Raw genomic sequence first — 17,057 nt, 5'->3', positions numbered from 1 at the left:
GAAAAATAGCTGATGGCCTTTGTTAGCAATTGGATACCTGTGGGTTCATATTTCTTTCATGGAAATTTCTTACAGCAACCAAAGTTTATTAAGTACATAAATTTAACATATTTAGCTTTTGTTTGTTTTCTATGACTTAATGAGAATTTAAACTTTATTCTGAGCTTGTTATGATTGTTATTGTTGTGCTACAATATATATTAGAACAAGGCTTTTTTATTTTGGAGGTTATTTATTTATTTTGTTTTTTCCTTTTTATCCCTGCTGATCATAGCAAGATTCTGAGACTGTATCCATGAAAAGTCCTACTGTTATTTGGTTTAGAAAGTTTGTATTCCGGCCAGGTATGGTGGCTAACACCTGTAATCTCAGCACTTTGGGAGGCTGAGGTAGGAGGATCGCTTGAGGCCAGGAGTTCAAGACCAGCCTGAATAACATAGTGAGACCGCTGTCACTACAAAACAGACAAAAATTAGCGGGGAGTGATGGCACATCCCTGTAGTCCCTGGTGCTTGGGAGGCTGAGGCAGGAGAATGGCTTGAGCCCAGGAGTTCAAGGCTACGGTGAACTATGGTTGTACCACTGCACTCCAGCCTGAGTGACAGAGCAAGACCATGTTTCTAAAAAAAAAAAAAAGTTATTAGTATTCTTGGATTTAATTTTGGAAGTCCAAAATTTCCTTTTTGGTTTTTTAAGATAGGGCCTCACTCTGTTATCTAGGCTAGAGTGCAGTGGCATGATCATAGGTCACTACATCCTCTAACTCCCAGGCTCAAGTGTTCCTCCTGCCTCAGCCTCCTCAGTAGCTAGGACTTCCCGTGAGCACCACCATACCTGGCTAATTTTTCTATTTCGTGTTTTTAATCTTGAAAGGGTGTTGAATTTTTGTCAGATATTTTTTCTACATCAAGTGAGGTGATTATGTGGTTTTACCCTTCATTCTATTACTGTGACAAATTGCATTGTTCGATTTTAGTATATTGAATCACCCTTGCATTATGAGGGTAAATCCCACTTGGTCGTGGTATATAATATAATCCTTATAAATAGCTGCTGAATTCTGTGTGCTAGTATTTTCTTGAGGTTTTTGCATTTATGTTCATAAGGGATATTGGCCTGTTGCCCTTTTTTTCTTCTTGCAGTGTCTTTGTCTGGCTTTAGTATCAGGGTGATGCTGGCCTCGTAGAATAAATTAGGAAGTGTTCTCTCTTGTTCTGTTGGAAGAGTTGGGGAAGGATTGGTTTCTTTAGTTGCTTGGTGGATTTTACCATTGAATCCATCTTTCTTTGTTTGGAAGTCTTTTGATTACTGAGTTGATCTCCTTACTTATAGGTCTATTCAGATTTCCTGTTTCATCTTGGGTCAGTTTTGGTACTCTGTATATCTAGAATATACACAGAGTTACCAATTTTCATTTCATTAAGTTATCAAATTTATATGTGAATAATTATTCATAGTATTCTCTTATAATCCTTTTTCTTTCTTTCTTTGTTTTTTTTTTTTTTTTTTTTTTTTTTTTTGAGACAGAGTCTCACTCTGTTGTCCAGGCTAGAGTGCCATGGCATCAGCCTTAGCTCACAGCAACCTCAAACTCCTGGGCTCAAGCAATCCTGCTGCCTCAGCCTCCTGAGTAGCTGGCACTACAGTCATGCACCACCATGCCTGACTAATTTTTTTTCTATGTATATTTTTAGTTGTCCAGCTAACTTCTTTCTACTTTTAGTAGAGATGGGGTCTCGCTCTTGCTCAGGCTGGTCTTGAACTCCTGAGCTCAAACGATCCACCCGCCTCAGCCTCCCAGAGTGCTTGGATTACAGGTGTGAGCCACCGTGCCCAGCCAATCCTTTTTATTTCTGTAAAATGAGTAGTAATGTGCCTACTTTCATTTCTCCTTTTAGTAATTTGATTATTCTCCCTTTTTTAAAGTCAGTCTAAGCTAGACTAGGTTTGCCAATTTTGTTGAACTTTTCAAAGGACCAGCTTTTGGTTTTATTGATATTCTTTATTGTTTTTTATTCTCTATTTTATTTATATCTACTCTTCCCTTTATTATTTCTTTCTTCCCAGTAACTTTGGGCTTAGTTTGCTTTCTATAGTTTTTTTTTTTTTTTTTTTTTTTTGAGATAGGGTCTTGCTCTATTACCTGGACTAGAATGCAGTGAGTGGCAGCATCATAGTTCATTGCAGCCTCAAATTCCTGTGCTCAAGCAATCCTCCTGCCTCAGCCTCTCAAGTAGGACTACAGGCTAATACCACCACCACACCTGGCTAATTTTTATAGAAATGAAGTCTTGCTATGGTGCTCAGGCTGGTCTCGAACTCCGGGCCTCTAGTGATCCTCCTGCCTTGGCCTCCCAAAATGCTAGGATTACAGGTATGAGCCACCACATCTGGCCTTTTTCTTGTTCCTTAATGTGTGCAGTTAGGTTATTGGTTTGAGTTTTGTTTTTTTTTTTAAAGGTAGTTGTTTACATCTATAAATTTTTCTCCTAGCATTGCTTTTGCTGAATTCTGTATGTTTGGTATGCCCTGTTTCTGTTTTAATTAATGTCAGTTTATTTTCTGGTTTCCTTGTGATTTCTTCTTTGACTCATTGGTTCTGTTATACATTTCTAGTTTCATTCCATTGTGGTGAGCAAAGATACTTTGTATGATATCAATCTTTTAAAATTTATTAAGGCTTGGTTTATGGATTAACATGTGGTCTATTTGAAGAATGTTCCATGAGCACTTCAGAAGACTATTTTACTATGGTTGGGTGATGTGCTCTGTATGTCTGTTAGATGTAATTGATTTTTAGTGTTGCTCAAGTCTTCTATTGCTAATCTGCTTGGTTGGTCTATCCATTTTTGGAAGTAGGGTACTAAGTATCCAGTTATTATTGGACTATTTCTTCCTTTAATTCTATTTTTGCCTCATATATTTTGGGCATCTGTGGTTAGGCATGATTAATAGTTTATAATTATTATATTCTTTTGCTGGATTGAACCTTTTATTCCATTATACAGTGTTCTCCCTTGTCTTGTGTAGCCTTTTTTGACTTAAAGTCTATTTTGTCTGATAGTAATATAGCCAACCCAGTTCTCTTTTGGTTACCATTTGTTTTTAATATAATTTTCCATCCTTTTTCATTCATCCTCTTTGTATCTAAAATAAGTCTTTTGTAGACAGTATATAAATGGATTTAATGTTTTTAATCAAGTCAGCTTAACTCCTTTACTTTCTTTTTAATTTCAAAATATTAAGTGGGTACAAATGTTTTTGTTATATGGTAGCTTTTATAATGCGTAAGTCAGGGCTATTAGTGTGCCCATCACCTGAATGATGTTTATTATACCCATTAGGTTTTACCCCTCTCTGCCTTTTTGATTTCCAGTGACTTTGCTTCTCTATGTGCCCATGTGTACCCATCAATTAATTTCAAATTCTTAGAGAGGACATGTGGTGTTTATTTTTACATTCTTGAGATACTTCACTTAGAACAATGGTCTCCAGTTCCATCCAAATTGCTGCTAAAGACATTAATTCATTTCATTTTTTATGGCTGAGTAGTACTCCATGGTGTGTGTGTGTATCACATTTTGTTAATCCACTCTCAAATTGATGGACACTTAGATTGATTTCACATGTCTGTGATTGTGAATTGTGCTGCAATAAACATTCAAGTACAGGTGTCTTTTTGATAAAATGACTTCCTTTCTCTTTGGTAGATACCCAGCAGTGGAATTGCTGGATCAAATGGCAGGTCTGCTTTTAGTTCTTTGAGAAATAACTATACTGTTTTCCATAGAGGTTGTATTAATTTGCAGTTCCACCAACAGTGTATAAGTGTTCCTTTCTGTCTGCATCCATATCAGTATCTGTTGTTTTTTGACTTTTTCAATGGCCATTCTGACAGGGATAAAGTGATATCTCATTGTGGTTTTAATTTGCATTTCCCAGATCATTATTGATGTTGAGCATTTTTTCATATTTTTGTTGCCCATTTGTCTATCTTCCTTTGGAAAGCTTCTCTTCATGCCTTTTGCTCACTTTATAATGGGCTTGTTTGTTTTTTTCTTACTGGTTTGTTAGAGTTTCTTTATAGATTCTGGATATTAGCCCTTTATCAGATGTACAGTTTGTGAACATTTTCTCCCATTCTGTAGGTTGTCTATTCATTCTGTTGATTATTTCCTTTGCTCTGCAGAGCTTTTAATTTAATCATGCCCCACTTATTTATTTTTGTTGTTGCTATATGAATTCTGTCTTTTTTTTTTTTTTTTTTTTTAAGTCAGAGTCTGACTCTGTTCCCCAGGCTAGAGTGCTGTGGCTTCAGCCTGGCTCACAGCAACCCAAACTCCTGGGCTCAAGCAATCCTTCTGCCTCAGCTTCCCAAGTAGCTGGGACTACAGGCATGGAATTCTGTCTTTTAATTGGAGACTTTCATTTAAAATAATTGCTGAGGAGTGAGGATTTACTTCAGCCAATTAGCTATTTGTTTTCTGTATGTGTTGTGTGTTTTTTGTTCCTCAATTCCTCTATTATTGCCCTTTTTTCCAGTTAAATTTTTGTAGTGTACCATTTTGATTCCTTTTTAAATTCCTTTTCTATGTATTTTTATTTATTTTCTCAGGTTACCACAGGGATTACAATTAATGCCTTAAATTTATAGCAGCCTAGTTTAAATGATGCCAAATTAGTTTCAAGTGGTGTACAAACACTCTGCAACTATATATCTCTGCCCCCCCTCCTCCATATTGTTATTGTTGCAGATTACATTTTTGTACATTGTGTGCCCATTAACATAAATTTATAAATTTTTTTTATGCATTTGCCTTTTATTTATTTATTTATTTATTTATTTATTTTTATTTATTTTTTTTTTTTGAGACAGAGTCTCACTTTGTTGTCCAGGCTAGAGTGAGTGCCGTGGCGTCAGCCTAGCTCACAGCAACCTCAAACTCCTGGGCTCGAGTGATCCTTCTGCCTCAGCCTCCCGAGTAGCTGGGACTACAGGCATGTGCCACTATGCCCGGCTAATTTTTTATATATATATATCAGTTGGCCAATTAATTTCTTTCTGTTTATAGTAGAGACGGGGTCTCACTCTTGCTCAGGCTGGTTTTGAACTCCTGACCTTGAGCAATCCGCCCGCCTCGGCCTCCCAAGAGCTAGGATTACAGGCGTGAGCCACAGCGCCCGGCCGCATTTGCCTTTTAAATCATGTGGGAAAAATAAGGAGTTACTAACAAAGAGTATAATAATACTGGCTTTTATATTTACCGATGTAGTTAATTTTACCAGTGTTCATTATTTCTTCTCATGGCTTTGAGATATTGTCTGATGTCTAATTTCAGCCTGAAGTATTCCCGTTAGCATTTTTGCAAAGTGTGTATTCTTTTCTATGTATGGTCACAAGTTTTTGTCCTGTAATCTTTGTGGTAAGGTGGTGATCTGACAAGATTTACTTAAATGTCTGGCTCCAAAAAGGGGGACAAAAATATTTCTACTTTCTTTAATTGTTCTGTTAGATACTGTCAGTAAAGCCACTGCTGTAGAGAGGACTGGAACTGATGCATCCATCTGTACCAGTCCCCTAGGGCACTGCCAGACCATCCAAAATGCAGAACCCCAAATTTCTGAAGGACATTTTTCCCAATATTCCTGCCAGCACCTCTCTCGAGGAACATGGACTCTGCTATTCCCACTGGCATGAAAGGTGGGGGGTCTGAGAAATGGAGATGATAGTTGGTTTATGCATGCTACTCACTTATGAAAAATCAGTAGCCTTTACCTTCATCAAGCACTCCTCTGGTGGTTTAAAATGTCTGATCAAGTTCTAGAGTTCTAAAGTAGTTGAAGCTCAGTTTTTACTTTGGTGGAGGGACTGACTCCTAGATATTCCTAGTTTGCCATTTTCTATAAATGATGTCTTTAGAAGTACAAATGTTTTAAATTTGATTAAGCCCAATTCATCAATTATTTCTTTTATATATCATGCTTTTGGTATCACATCCAAGAATTCTTTGCATAAAATATGGTGACAAAGATTTTCTCCTCTGTTTGTTAGTGTGGGTGGATGGGAAACCTTTAGAGTATAGGCAGGTCACATGGTGGTTGTAAAGGGAGTATGGCTGGGTGAGAACTGACCGGGAGGAGTGGGTACACAAGTTGGCTGGGTGGGGCTTGCACAGGGAATTTGCACACTGGTGTGGCAGGAAGCCTTTGGTAAGTGAGTTTCTATGTTGAGAGGGCTGCAGGACAGCCATCTCCAGTTTGAGTTTGCAGGTTTGCCAAGGCCGCAAATTTGCTGAGGCTGCAAGTTTGCCAAGGGACTATACTGTCTGGGCGTGTGGCTGAGCAGAATTTTACTGGATGGTCCTCACACTTATACCAAGAACCACTCTGCAGCAGCTGAAAACCATGAGAGAGCCCCCTTTGTCCTACAGTGTCCCTTTGGCAACCTTTACCCAGAAAGCTTAACAGTTTCATGTTCATTTCAAAGGAGAAATGCTTAATGGAATTTTGTCTATTATCACATAGTGTAAGGGTAGATATGGAGCTAAGAGGCAATAAATTGATAAGTGATACACAACATATGAAACATTATATTAATAGGCCATTCTTTGAGGCTTGAAATTGTTTTTCTTTTTTTTTTTCTTTTTTTTTTGAGGCAGGATCTTTTCAGGGTCTTGCTCTGTTGCCCATGCCATACAGTGGCATCATCTTAGCTCACTGCAATCTTGAATTCCTGGGCTCAAGCAATCCTCCTTCTTCAGCCTCCCAAGTAGCTAGGAATACAGGCACACATGATCACACTTGGCTAATATTTTTATTTTTCATAGAGATAGGATCTCGCTATGTCACTCAGGCTCCTCTTGCACTACTGGCCTCTAGCAATCCTCCTGCCGTGGTCTTCCAAAGTGTTAGGATCACAAGTGTGAGCTACCACACCCGACCTTGAAATTATTTCTTATAAGTATTCCTAGTCCTCAGCATATTTATTATTGAAAACATTCAACTGTTTTTTTTTTTTTTTTTTTTTTTTTTAAGTGGAAGTGGAAGTAGATCAACTGTTTAGTAATCTTATGAAGTAGATAATTATGTCACTGTACTTGATCTCTGAGATGAAACCTCCAGGGTATCTTACATAGAAATTACACTAGTGTCATGTGTTTATTTCCATTGCACACCTAAGGAAATAAAAGTGTTTCTTTTCTTTGTTAACTGATTAGCCCACATTCTTGTGGAGGAGTCTGTTAACATTGTTCATTAAAAATTTATTTCCTGTTATCATTATACTGTATTTTAAAGATATATTTATATGGTATTTTGAATGTAGATAAACAGTTATTTGGTACTTTAATTTGAAACTGTGTCTAACTAATTTTGTGAATTTAAAATTTTCTTCATGTCCATTTTATATCATATCTTATAGAAAAGGTTGATAGTTCATTTTAGATTTATCAGTACCTTTTCTAATTGGTCCATAGTGCCTTGGTCATGCTATTTTGATAGGTACATATTTTGAATTTCATTGTTGCTTACATGTACATAAAGGTACTTAATTTGGTTGGTTAGGACATGGAAATAATAGATAAAATCCCTGATATGTGTGCTGATTTTTTTAGGTTTTTCTTTTCAGTGAGAGGTACTTTTTTCCTTGGTTATGTACAAGAAGACTTACTACCAAAGAGTCAATATGTAGCTGTTCTAGGAAAAGCAAGTTACATATATACATATTATAGCAATGGGGGATCAGTAGATGCATTTTTATTTTGTAATTGATAAATTATTACTGTAAGTAATAGTATTTTTCCAATTTTTTAAATAGCTTTTTTTTCTTTTAAACATACAAATTCCTTTTTTACCACCTAACATAGTGAATACTTAATATAGTAATATTTTGTGATTAAACCAGATATTGTATTACTTAGTTCTTTAGCTATTTTATGTGGTTTAAACTTTCTGGTTCTCAAATTCTTGACTTTTATTTTCATACTTGTATTATTAATTCTAGTATACTTTGTAGCTGGCTTAAAGCAAATATTTATATTTTAATTTTTGCTGTCATTTTTCTTCCAGTTTGTTTATCTTGTTAGTATTTCTGTTGATGATTCTTCTAATACCTCTGTATAAGCCAGGTATTCTTAATTGAACCTTTTTTGTCTAATAGTGGTATAAGTAGTAGAAATAATTTGTTTAAAGGTATTTTTGTATTTGCGTTGGTAATAAGCGTGCTTTGAAATGTACTGTTAAATGGCCAGGCAAAGTAGCTCATGCCTGTAATCCTAGCACTTTGGGAGGCCACAGTGGGAGGATCGCTTAAAGCCAGGATTTCCAGACCAGCCTGAGCAAGAGTGATACCCTGTCTCTACAAAAAATACGAAAATTATCCAGGCATGGTAGTGCATGCCTGTAGTGCTAGCTAGTCAGGCGGCTGAGGCAGGAGGGTCACTTGAGCCCAGGAGTTTGAGGTTGCAATGAGCTATGATGATGACTCTGCACTGTAGCCTGGAAAACAGAAATCTTACCTTGAAAACAAACAAACAAAAAGTATTGTTTAATATCTCTCTGGCTACAAAAAACACAATTCATGTAACTTTTCTGTGTTTCAGAAACCTTTTTCCAAAAAGGACAAAGGAACTCAAATCAGTTGTCCATAGTGCTCCTGGTTGGAAATTATTTGGTAAAGTCCCTCCCAGAGAGAATCTTCAGAAAACTTCCAAAATCATTCAACAGGTAAGTACTAATATAGAGCCGTGTAGTTTGCCCTAGCTTTTCAAGCATTCTTCTCTAGATAACTAACCATATTCTATTTTAATTCTTTATTTTGTAGATACAAACTTTTAGGATTATAGATGTTTATAGTAACCTTCTTTTTTTTTTTTTTTTGGTTCCAGAAACAGGCTGCACATTATCTATTATCTTTAATGGTTGTGAAAATTCTTTAAAGTAATAGAACATTTATTTTCAAAGAGGGAGGAAGCTAGCGGGAGGGGAAAAAAAAAGAACATTGATTTTTCTTTTCTAGTTATTCCTTGGGTATCTTTGTTAAAAAAAAAATTCAGCTAATCACTCTCACCACATACTTTGATTTGATTTCCTGTTGGACTTGGTAGCATTTGCCAGTGACACAGATTTTATGAATATTGGTAGTTGTGAACTGATAAAATAGTAAAATATAAAAACTGAATAGATTATGAGTTTGAACTCTTTCCTTTGTCATTTTTCTGGTGTTTGGCCTAAACCAAGGGCTTCATAAGTGAGAAGAGTTGGTACGTAATATGTTCGCAGTAATTTAGGAGCCAATTCTTCTAATATCCCTATTAACATCTATATTCTTAAGTTTTTTTTTTTTTTTTTTAAGAGACTGGGTTTCTCTCTGTCTCTCAGGGTATAGCATAGTGGTGCAATCATAGCTCACTGCAGCCTCAAACTACTAGACTCAAATGATCCTCCTATCTCAGCCTCCTGAGTAGCTAGCATGCTCCGCCACACTCAGCTAATTAAAAAAAATTTTTTTTTCTGGTGATAGGGGTCTCGCTCTGTTGCCTAGGCTAGTCTCGATCTCCTAGCCTCAAGTGATTCTTGGCCTCCCAAAGTACTGGGATTACAGATGTGAGCCACCACACTGGCCTGCATTCTTGAGTTCTTAACACTTTCTGATCTTATTTGACTTTTTAAGTTCTCTGTATTAGATTAGTGAGAATGGAAAGCAATGAGACTGGATCAATTTACAGTATTTAAGTTCAGAGAAGTTATTGCTCAGAAGAAGATACATAATAAATTTCCTATTTTTCTCTTTTCCAATTGTATTTACCAGATTTAACACAACCAGCATATATACCATGTTTCCACGAAAATAAGACAGGGTCTTATATTTATTTTTCCTCAAGAAGACACCCTAGGGCTTATTTTCAGGGGATGTGCTATTTTTCCTCAAAGCCTCACCTTGCAGCACGCACAGCATGGCCGGGACCTGATGGGAGCCAACCTTGTTGGTGGGGCTGCCCGCACCTTTCTGGTCACCTCTGGGATAGTAGCTGTTGCGATGGGGCAGATGAGAAGGGCTGCTTGTCTTCTTTACCACTCTGTGACGAAATGCATGGGTTGTGCAGATACGCTTGGTAGCCATGCCCATCACTATTTCTTATTTTAGGGGTAGGGCTTATATTGCACAAATGCTTAGAAATCCTGCTACGGCTTATTTTATGGGTAGGTCTTATTTTCGGGGAAACACCGTAAAAATAACCTCGTTAGGGCAATAATCATCATTCAAATTGGGAAAAGTATCTTCCCTTAACTATTTAATGGTGTTCTTTTATTGCTTAGAAGAAAAACTGGTTTTCCAAGTAATATAGGAAAATAATTTTTAGATCTTTAAAAACAATACTGGGGTTAGGGGGTAGCAATGGGGAGGTAGTGGAAGATAGCTTGGTGGGTACAATGTATGTTGCTTCAGTGATGTGTGCACTGAAGGCCCTTGAATTCACCACAATGCAATATATCATTGTAACAAAATTGTACTTGTACCCCATGAATATATACAAACAAAAAAATGAATAGATAGATAAAAAACAAAAACATTAATTTTATTTACAGATAATTAAAATAGTGACTGTTTATCTGCGGGAATTGAAAACTATAGTGCATGATTCTCAAACTCAGACTCTGGTGTGTTGCAGCTAATGGGCAGGGGGAACCATGGGATACTTAAATTTTTTGAGGTTGAGTCAGTGATACTCCACATTTGTTGCATGTGGTGCATATGGACTATTAATTTGAAATATTACACAGTTCTAACATTAAGTAGTACTTTTCTGTGGCATCATATTAATATCCTTATGAATCTGGTTTTTCTAAGGTTGTGATAAATATCAGATACTGGACAAAAATCAGTATCTGGAAATGAGAGCGATGTCTAACATCAGTCAAGGTTTGAGAAGCTGTATAGTGCACCACAGCTATACATGCCCAATTAGAAATTGATATTTAAGAATGAGAACTTTTTTCTTTCAATTTATGTGTATTTAAAAAAATGATTACTAATTGTTAGCATGTAAATCAATTATTAAATTGTTTGCACATAGCTACTTATTAAACAGAACCATTTGGTATTTCTTTAGGTTTAGAGGTTGTCATGAAAAACTTACTGAGATACTAAGGGCATTGTTAGCCCAAAAAGGTTGTGAACCTCCGCTATTGTGACATCTTAAATTTTATCTCCTTTTTTTGGGGTTAAAGTCTGAAAGTAACTTCTCTTGTCTAGTTTTTCCAGAAGACCAAGTTCGCCCTCTAGAGGCAAAACAGTGGTCTTGCTACTGAAGGTTGGCACAGGTACTATTGACTTTATGGTAGTTTACCTTAAATATGCATGTGTGTACATTTTTATATCTTCATATAAACTAACATTCTGTGATATTTTCTTACCATAAGTCTCTAAATTACTGGTTAGATAATTATCTTTACCAATATGCTGTATGTCTTTAATCTGCTATTTTCATTTCGGAAAGCCAAGGCCTCACATTTTCTCTCTCTTTTATTTATATTGTGTGAAAATTTGATGAGTGGTCAGGAAAGGAACAATTCTTTTATACATGAAAAGACAGAGTGGGGTTGAAATGCAATTGCTGTCCTCTATAACCCCTTCTCTGTCCCTTTACAAATGATTTCTCCCAGCCACTTATTTTAATTTTTGAGCTTTCCAGAAGGATATAGGTACTAATGTATATTTTGGTGCTCTTTTTGTGTTTCTGTTTGTTTTCTGGGAGGTGTTATGTATAGTCAAGTCATTGTTCCTTTTACCTTTTCCACCTTCAAAATATATTTCACTTTTGCCATGTGGTAGAACATGTTTCTGTCTCTCACTTTCTGTTTTCCCTTTTTTTACGTCTGTGTGTGTCTTCCACTCCCCTATTTGTTTAACTTTGCTGTCCTATTCACAGCAATTGTCATTTTCAAAGTAGGCATGATTTTCTCTTTAGAGTCATGGTAAATTTACAACTTTATGTCTCTGTTCCAACTTGAAAACATTTTTTCACAGCCCTGATTTTTGAACTCTGTAAAACATTATGAATATAACACAATATATGAAGTCCTTTACGATGTACTCCTTTCAAATGAATGTTTGGAATCAGAAATCAGAAATGAAGATATTGTCAATAAAGCCATGAAGGAATGTTAGGACATACCTGCCAATTTTTAGGATAGAGTCTTAAGCTCTTAAAGGTGTAGGAAATAAAGAGGTAGCTAGTAATTAAGGTGTAAAACTTCTTGAAGAAATGAGGCAGTGCTCAAGGTGCTAAGGTCAAGAGAAATTCCTTTGAGCTTTCTAAAGATGCTTTATTTGCTTTTTTAGTGGTAAAACTGTAAGATTTATTCGGAGATTAGAGTAGTAGTATTATTTCAATGAATAATACATTTTTAAAGCAGGTATTCAGAATGGAGTTATTATATTCTTTATTTAGTTTTTTTTGTTTTTTGTTTTTTTTTAAGAGATGAGTTCCTGCTATGTTGCCCAGGCTTGAACTCCTGGGCTCAAGTGATCCTCCTGCGTCAGTTTCCTGAGTAGGTGGGACTACAGGTGCACCCCACCAAATCTGGCTGAGTTGCCATATTCTTGAGTATGATTATGTTTCGGGGCCAGAATTCTTTTTTTTTTTAATCAAAAGACATCTGTAAGATTATACACTAAATAGGAAAGTTAAGATTTGATTTACAAACTTTTTTCTCTGTTAATTATTAATTATACAAATAGCACATGATTATATTCTCTTTATAAAATATAAAACATTATAGTATGATATATCTCATTTCACTTTCCCTTCACATTTTTTGGCTTTTTACAATTCATTGTTTTGTGTGGAAAACAGAATTATTTTTGTATGTGTATATTTTATATATATGGTATTATATTTATTTTTCCTACAACTTATTTCAAAAACAAAATGTTACCATATGTATATGTAATTTGCCTTTATATGATTTGTACCTGTAGCTTGTCAGAGATAACATGAAGTTCATAAGTGAAAGCTATCTTTAGGTAAAATATTTTTTAAAAAATTTGTTCCTGGCCGGGCGCTGTGGCTCACGCCTGTAATCCTAGCTCTTGGGAGGCCGAGGCGGGTGGATTGCTCAAGGTCAGGAGTTCAAAACCAGCCTGAGCAAGAGCGAGACCCCGTCTCTACTATTAATAGAAAGAAATCAATTGGCCAACTGATATATATATAAAAAATTAGCCGGGCATGGTGGCACATGCCTGTAGTCCCAGCTACCAGGGAGGCTGAGGCAGAAGGATCGCTCGAGCCCAGGAGTTTGAGGTTGCTGTGAGCTAGGCTGACGCCACGGCACTCACTCTAGCCTGGGCAACAAAGCGAGACTCTGTCTCAAAAAAAAAAAAAAAAAAATTTGTTCCTATAGTAACTTTTATTAAAGTTCTCATCAATTTTAGTGTTTCCCATGTTTACAGTGAAGAAAAATAAAAAACATTTTAGGATAATAGCAAAGTCAAACTGAAGTTTGACATTTAACTTGATGGTCAATTTCTAATTCACAAGAATATTCATAGTATTATTTTTTTGAGGATGATCACATGTGTTCTGTTGTAGATGTGAAATTCCTGCTTGTGGCCTTTTGAACCAGTTGGCGAGCCATGTTAAAAATTGCATCTGTTAGGCTGGGCACGGTGGCTCACACCTGTAATTCTAGCACTCTGGGAGGCCGAGGTGGGCGGATTGCTCGAGGTCAGGAGTTCGAAACCAGCCTGATCAAGAGCGAGACCCCATCTCTACTATAAATAGAAAGAAATTAATTGGCCAACTAATATATATAGAAAAAATCAGCTGGGCATGGTGGCACATGTCTGTAGTCCCAGCTACTCGGGAGGCTGAGGCAGTAGGATTGCTTGAGCCCAGGAGTTTGAGGTTGCTGTGAGCTAGGCTGACGCCACGGCACTCACTGTAGCCTGGGCAACAAAGTGAGACTCTGTCTCAAAAAAAAAAGAAAAAAATTGCATCTGTTAATGTAAATAGTATTTCAGTTGTAGTTCATTTGACATGGGTTTTTGGTTTTTTCTAAATTAATAAATACCATTGGAATGCAGCTAAATAGTTGGCCTTATGAACTCTAAACTACGAGTGAGAATGATTTCAAATGACCCATGCATGTTATGCATAACTATGACACAATCGCATACTAGATTGAATAATAAACTATATCAAACTGACAATCTTTCAGTAGAAAGTGATCTTTTTTGCTGTTCATATTGGTATCTTTAATGTGAAAATGAGATTGTAGTACCTAGATGATAGTTTTTCATCAACACACATGCCATTTTGTGAGTGAAGTTTTAGTTTAGTGGTTGAATTGCTTTCACATAACTTTTGATAGGCAAGGAAAAATGTTTTAAATACTAACTGATTTCTTAATCTTAGTGCTTCAAATTGTCTAAAAGAATAGGTCATTTTCCTCAGGCCCTTACTTTTGAATTTTTTTTACTATAGGAATAATAATATCATGGAAAGGACTAGCATACATGTGCTTTGTGAGTAGTAGTTAAATATATAACACTTTGAATGTGTTAGAGCTTAATTTTCTGATTACTAACTTTATTGGTGTGTGTAGTATTAGAATATTTGAAAACAATTTCATTGGTTTTAATTATGCTTTAATATATATACCCTTGCTGTAAAATTTGGCTAAGTACTACAAAAATAAGTACTTCCTTCATGGTTAAATTGTGGAGGAGCTGGACTATGTTCAGAATTTATTCTTCAGAAATTTTTTTTTTTTTTTTTGTTATTTTTTTGCTGAGCACTCAAGGCTAGAATTTTTTTTTTTTTTTTTATTTTGCATCGCTATCCATGACAGACACTATTCTTTTTATTTTTTTTTTTTTTATTTTATTTTTTATACATGTTCCTATGGATTCTAAGAGACACTATTCTTGGTGCTGGGGATACAATAGTGAATAAAACAGAAAAAGTCCTTGCCCTCTGGAGCTTCTGTTCTGATGGGAAACAGACAATAAAACAAATACACTAGGGTCAGGTGGTAAATGCTATGGGGAGGAAAGTCTCAGCAGACTGAGAACAGAGCCTAAAGGAAATTAGAGGAAACAAGCTATACATAGGGAAAGAACACATTTTGCATTCTCCACAGCATAGTTTCTTGTACATAGTAGGCATTTGATAAATTTTGTTTTTAATTTTCCTTATAAGGCTAGGGTGTAGGAATAGGGCAGCTACTTTATTTAACTTATATGTTAAGGTATATCCTAAACTTATAATTTAGAAAAATTTCAGTGAACAGTTACTTTTAGTGTTTAAACTTCAACATGTTCATTACACAGTTGAAGCTATCACATAATTTTCAGTTACCAAATCCTTACTCTTCCTTCTGGTGTATTATTTCAGTGGAAGAGATACTGCTGCTTCTACTCAAAACCAATTCCTCAGTCTGTGTTCTACATCAAAGACTTTGTTCATTTTTATTCTTTCTTTTTTTTTTTTTTTGAGTCAGAGTCTCACTCTGTTGCCCTGACTAGAGTGCCGTGGCGTCAGCCTAGCTCACAGCAACCTCAAACTCCTGGGCTCAAGCGATCCTACTGCCTCAGCCTCCAGAGTAGATGGGACTACAGGAATGTACCACCATGCCCAGCTAATTTTTTTTTTTTTTTTTTTTGAGACAGAGTCTCGCTTTCTTGCCTAGGCTAGAGTGAGTGCCGTGGCGTCAGCCTAGCTCACAGCAACCTCAAACTCCTGGGCTCAAGCGATCCTCCTGCCTCAGCCTCCCGAGTAGCTGGGACTACCCAGAAATTTTTAAAATCATTTTATCCATGCATGTTTTTTTTTTTCACTTTTATTTACTGTACCTGTTGTGAACTTGAAAAGGTAGTGAATGATTACCTTTCCAGTTGCATGTGTGCTCTTTATTCACAGTTGATAATTTATTATGCATTTCTTATACTTGAATAAATGGATTTCATAAAAGTTAATTTTATGGTCTAAGGACTGATGGGAACTTATAGCAGTTCTGGGTCTATGCTTCTGAGAGAGGGAAGAAGAATTAGCCTCAAAAGAGTAGCTTAAATTGAGGAAAACTAAAAGAATAAAAACAAGTTCTTACAAATAGGGTAGGGTTTGGGGGATTTTTTTTCTTTTATTAGAAACAGATTTGGATACGGATTACAGTTTGAAAATTCTCTGAATACCTGTTATTTGCTTACATGAATACATTTTTATCACAAAGTTATTTTTAAGTTTTTATTCTATCTTTTTTTTTTTTTTTTTTTTTTTTTTTTGAGACAGAGTCTCACTTTGTTGCCCAGGCTAGAGTGAGTGCCGTGGCGTCAGCCTAGCTCACAGCAACCTCAAACTCCTGGGCTCGAGTGATCCTTCTGCCTCAGCCTCCCGGGTAGCTGGGACTACAGGCATGCGCCACCATGCCCGGCTAATTTTTTATATATATATCAGTTGGCCAATTAATTTCTTTCTATTTATAGTAGAGACGGGGTCTTGCTCTTGCTCAGGCTGGTTTTGAACTCCTGACCTTGAGCAATCCGCCCGCCTTGGCCTCCCAAGAGCTAGGATTACAGGCGTGAGCCACAGCGCCCGGCCTTTTATTCTATCTTTATCTCAGACTTATATATTATGTTAGGCATCAGATAAACCAAATTGTACTAATGACTGTCAAAATGAAGTTTACTAAGGTACTCCTATAGGCCAAAGAGTGATGAAATGCTTTGCCCCAAGCTTTCAATTAAGCTTAAAATGTAGGATGGGTTTCATGTCTCTTAATTTCCAGATTAAGGAATACAATTCAGAATTAATAAAGACATCATTATTTGCTAAAGTCTCTACCCCAAGCATGATGGTTTCCTTGGCTCTTGGATTAACCTGTGTAAGAGAGTCCCTTTCTCTTGGGCAGAAATGGTCTTAAGATGGTAGAGATGTCCACATCAAAGTTTCTTCTGTTTCTGAAACATTATTCTGGCTCTCTATAAACTGTTGACAGCATGTAGAAATAGAAGCATTTATTTACTAATGTGTTTAACACTACCCCCTTTAAGGGGA

General features: G+C 36.2%; 1 protein-coding gene across 3 annotated transcripts in view; it reads left to right on the top strand.

Annotated features, from left to right (window-relative positions):
* TBC1D12 (TBC1 domain family member 12) overlaps window positions 1-17,057 on the top strand; it is a 110,386-nt gene that overhangs the window by 22,606 nt on the left and 70,723 nt on the right. For 2 of the 3 annotated variants that reach the window (XM_012766348.3, XM_012766353.3), the window contains exon 2: window positions 8,601-8,724. In XM_012766348.3, the coding sequence (XP_012621802.1) occupies window positions 8,601-8,724 (124 nt within the window). Of the gene's footprint in view, window positions 1-8,600; window positions 8,725-11,303; window positions 11,323-17,057 lie in introns of those variants that run through there. The other variant, XM_012766360.2, reaches the window with a different exon arrangement.

This window comes from Microcebus murinus, chromosome 14 (assembly GCF_040939455.1).
Source record: "Microcebus murinus isolate Inina chromosome 14, M.murinus_Inina_mat1.0, whole genome shotgun sequence".
Taxonomy (NCBI): Eukaryota; Metazoa; Chordata; class Mammalia; order Primates; family Cheirogaleidae; genus Microcebus; species Microcebus murinus.
Note: the sequence above shows the minus strand (reverse complement) of the source record. Positions and strands in the feature narration are given on the sequence as shown.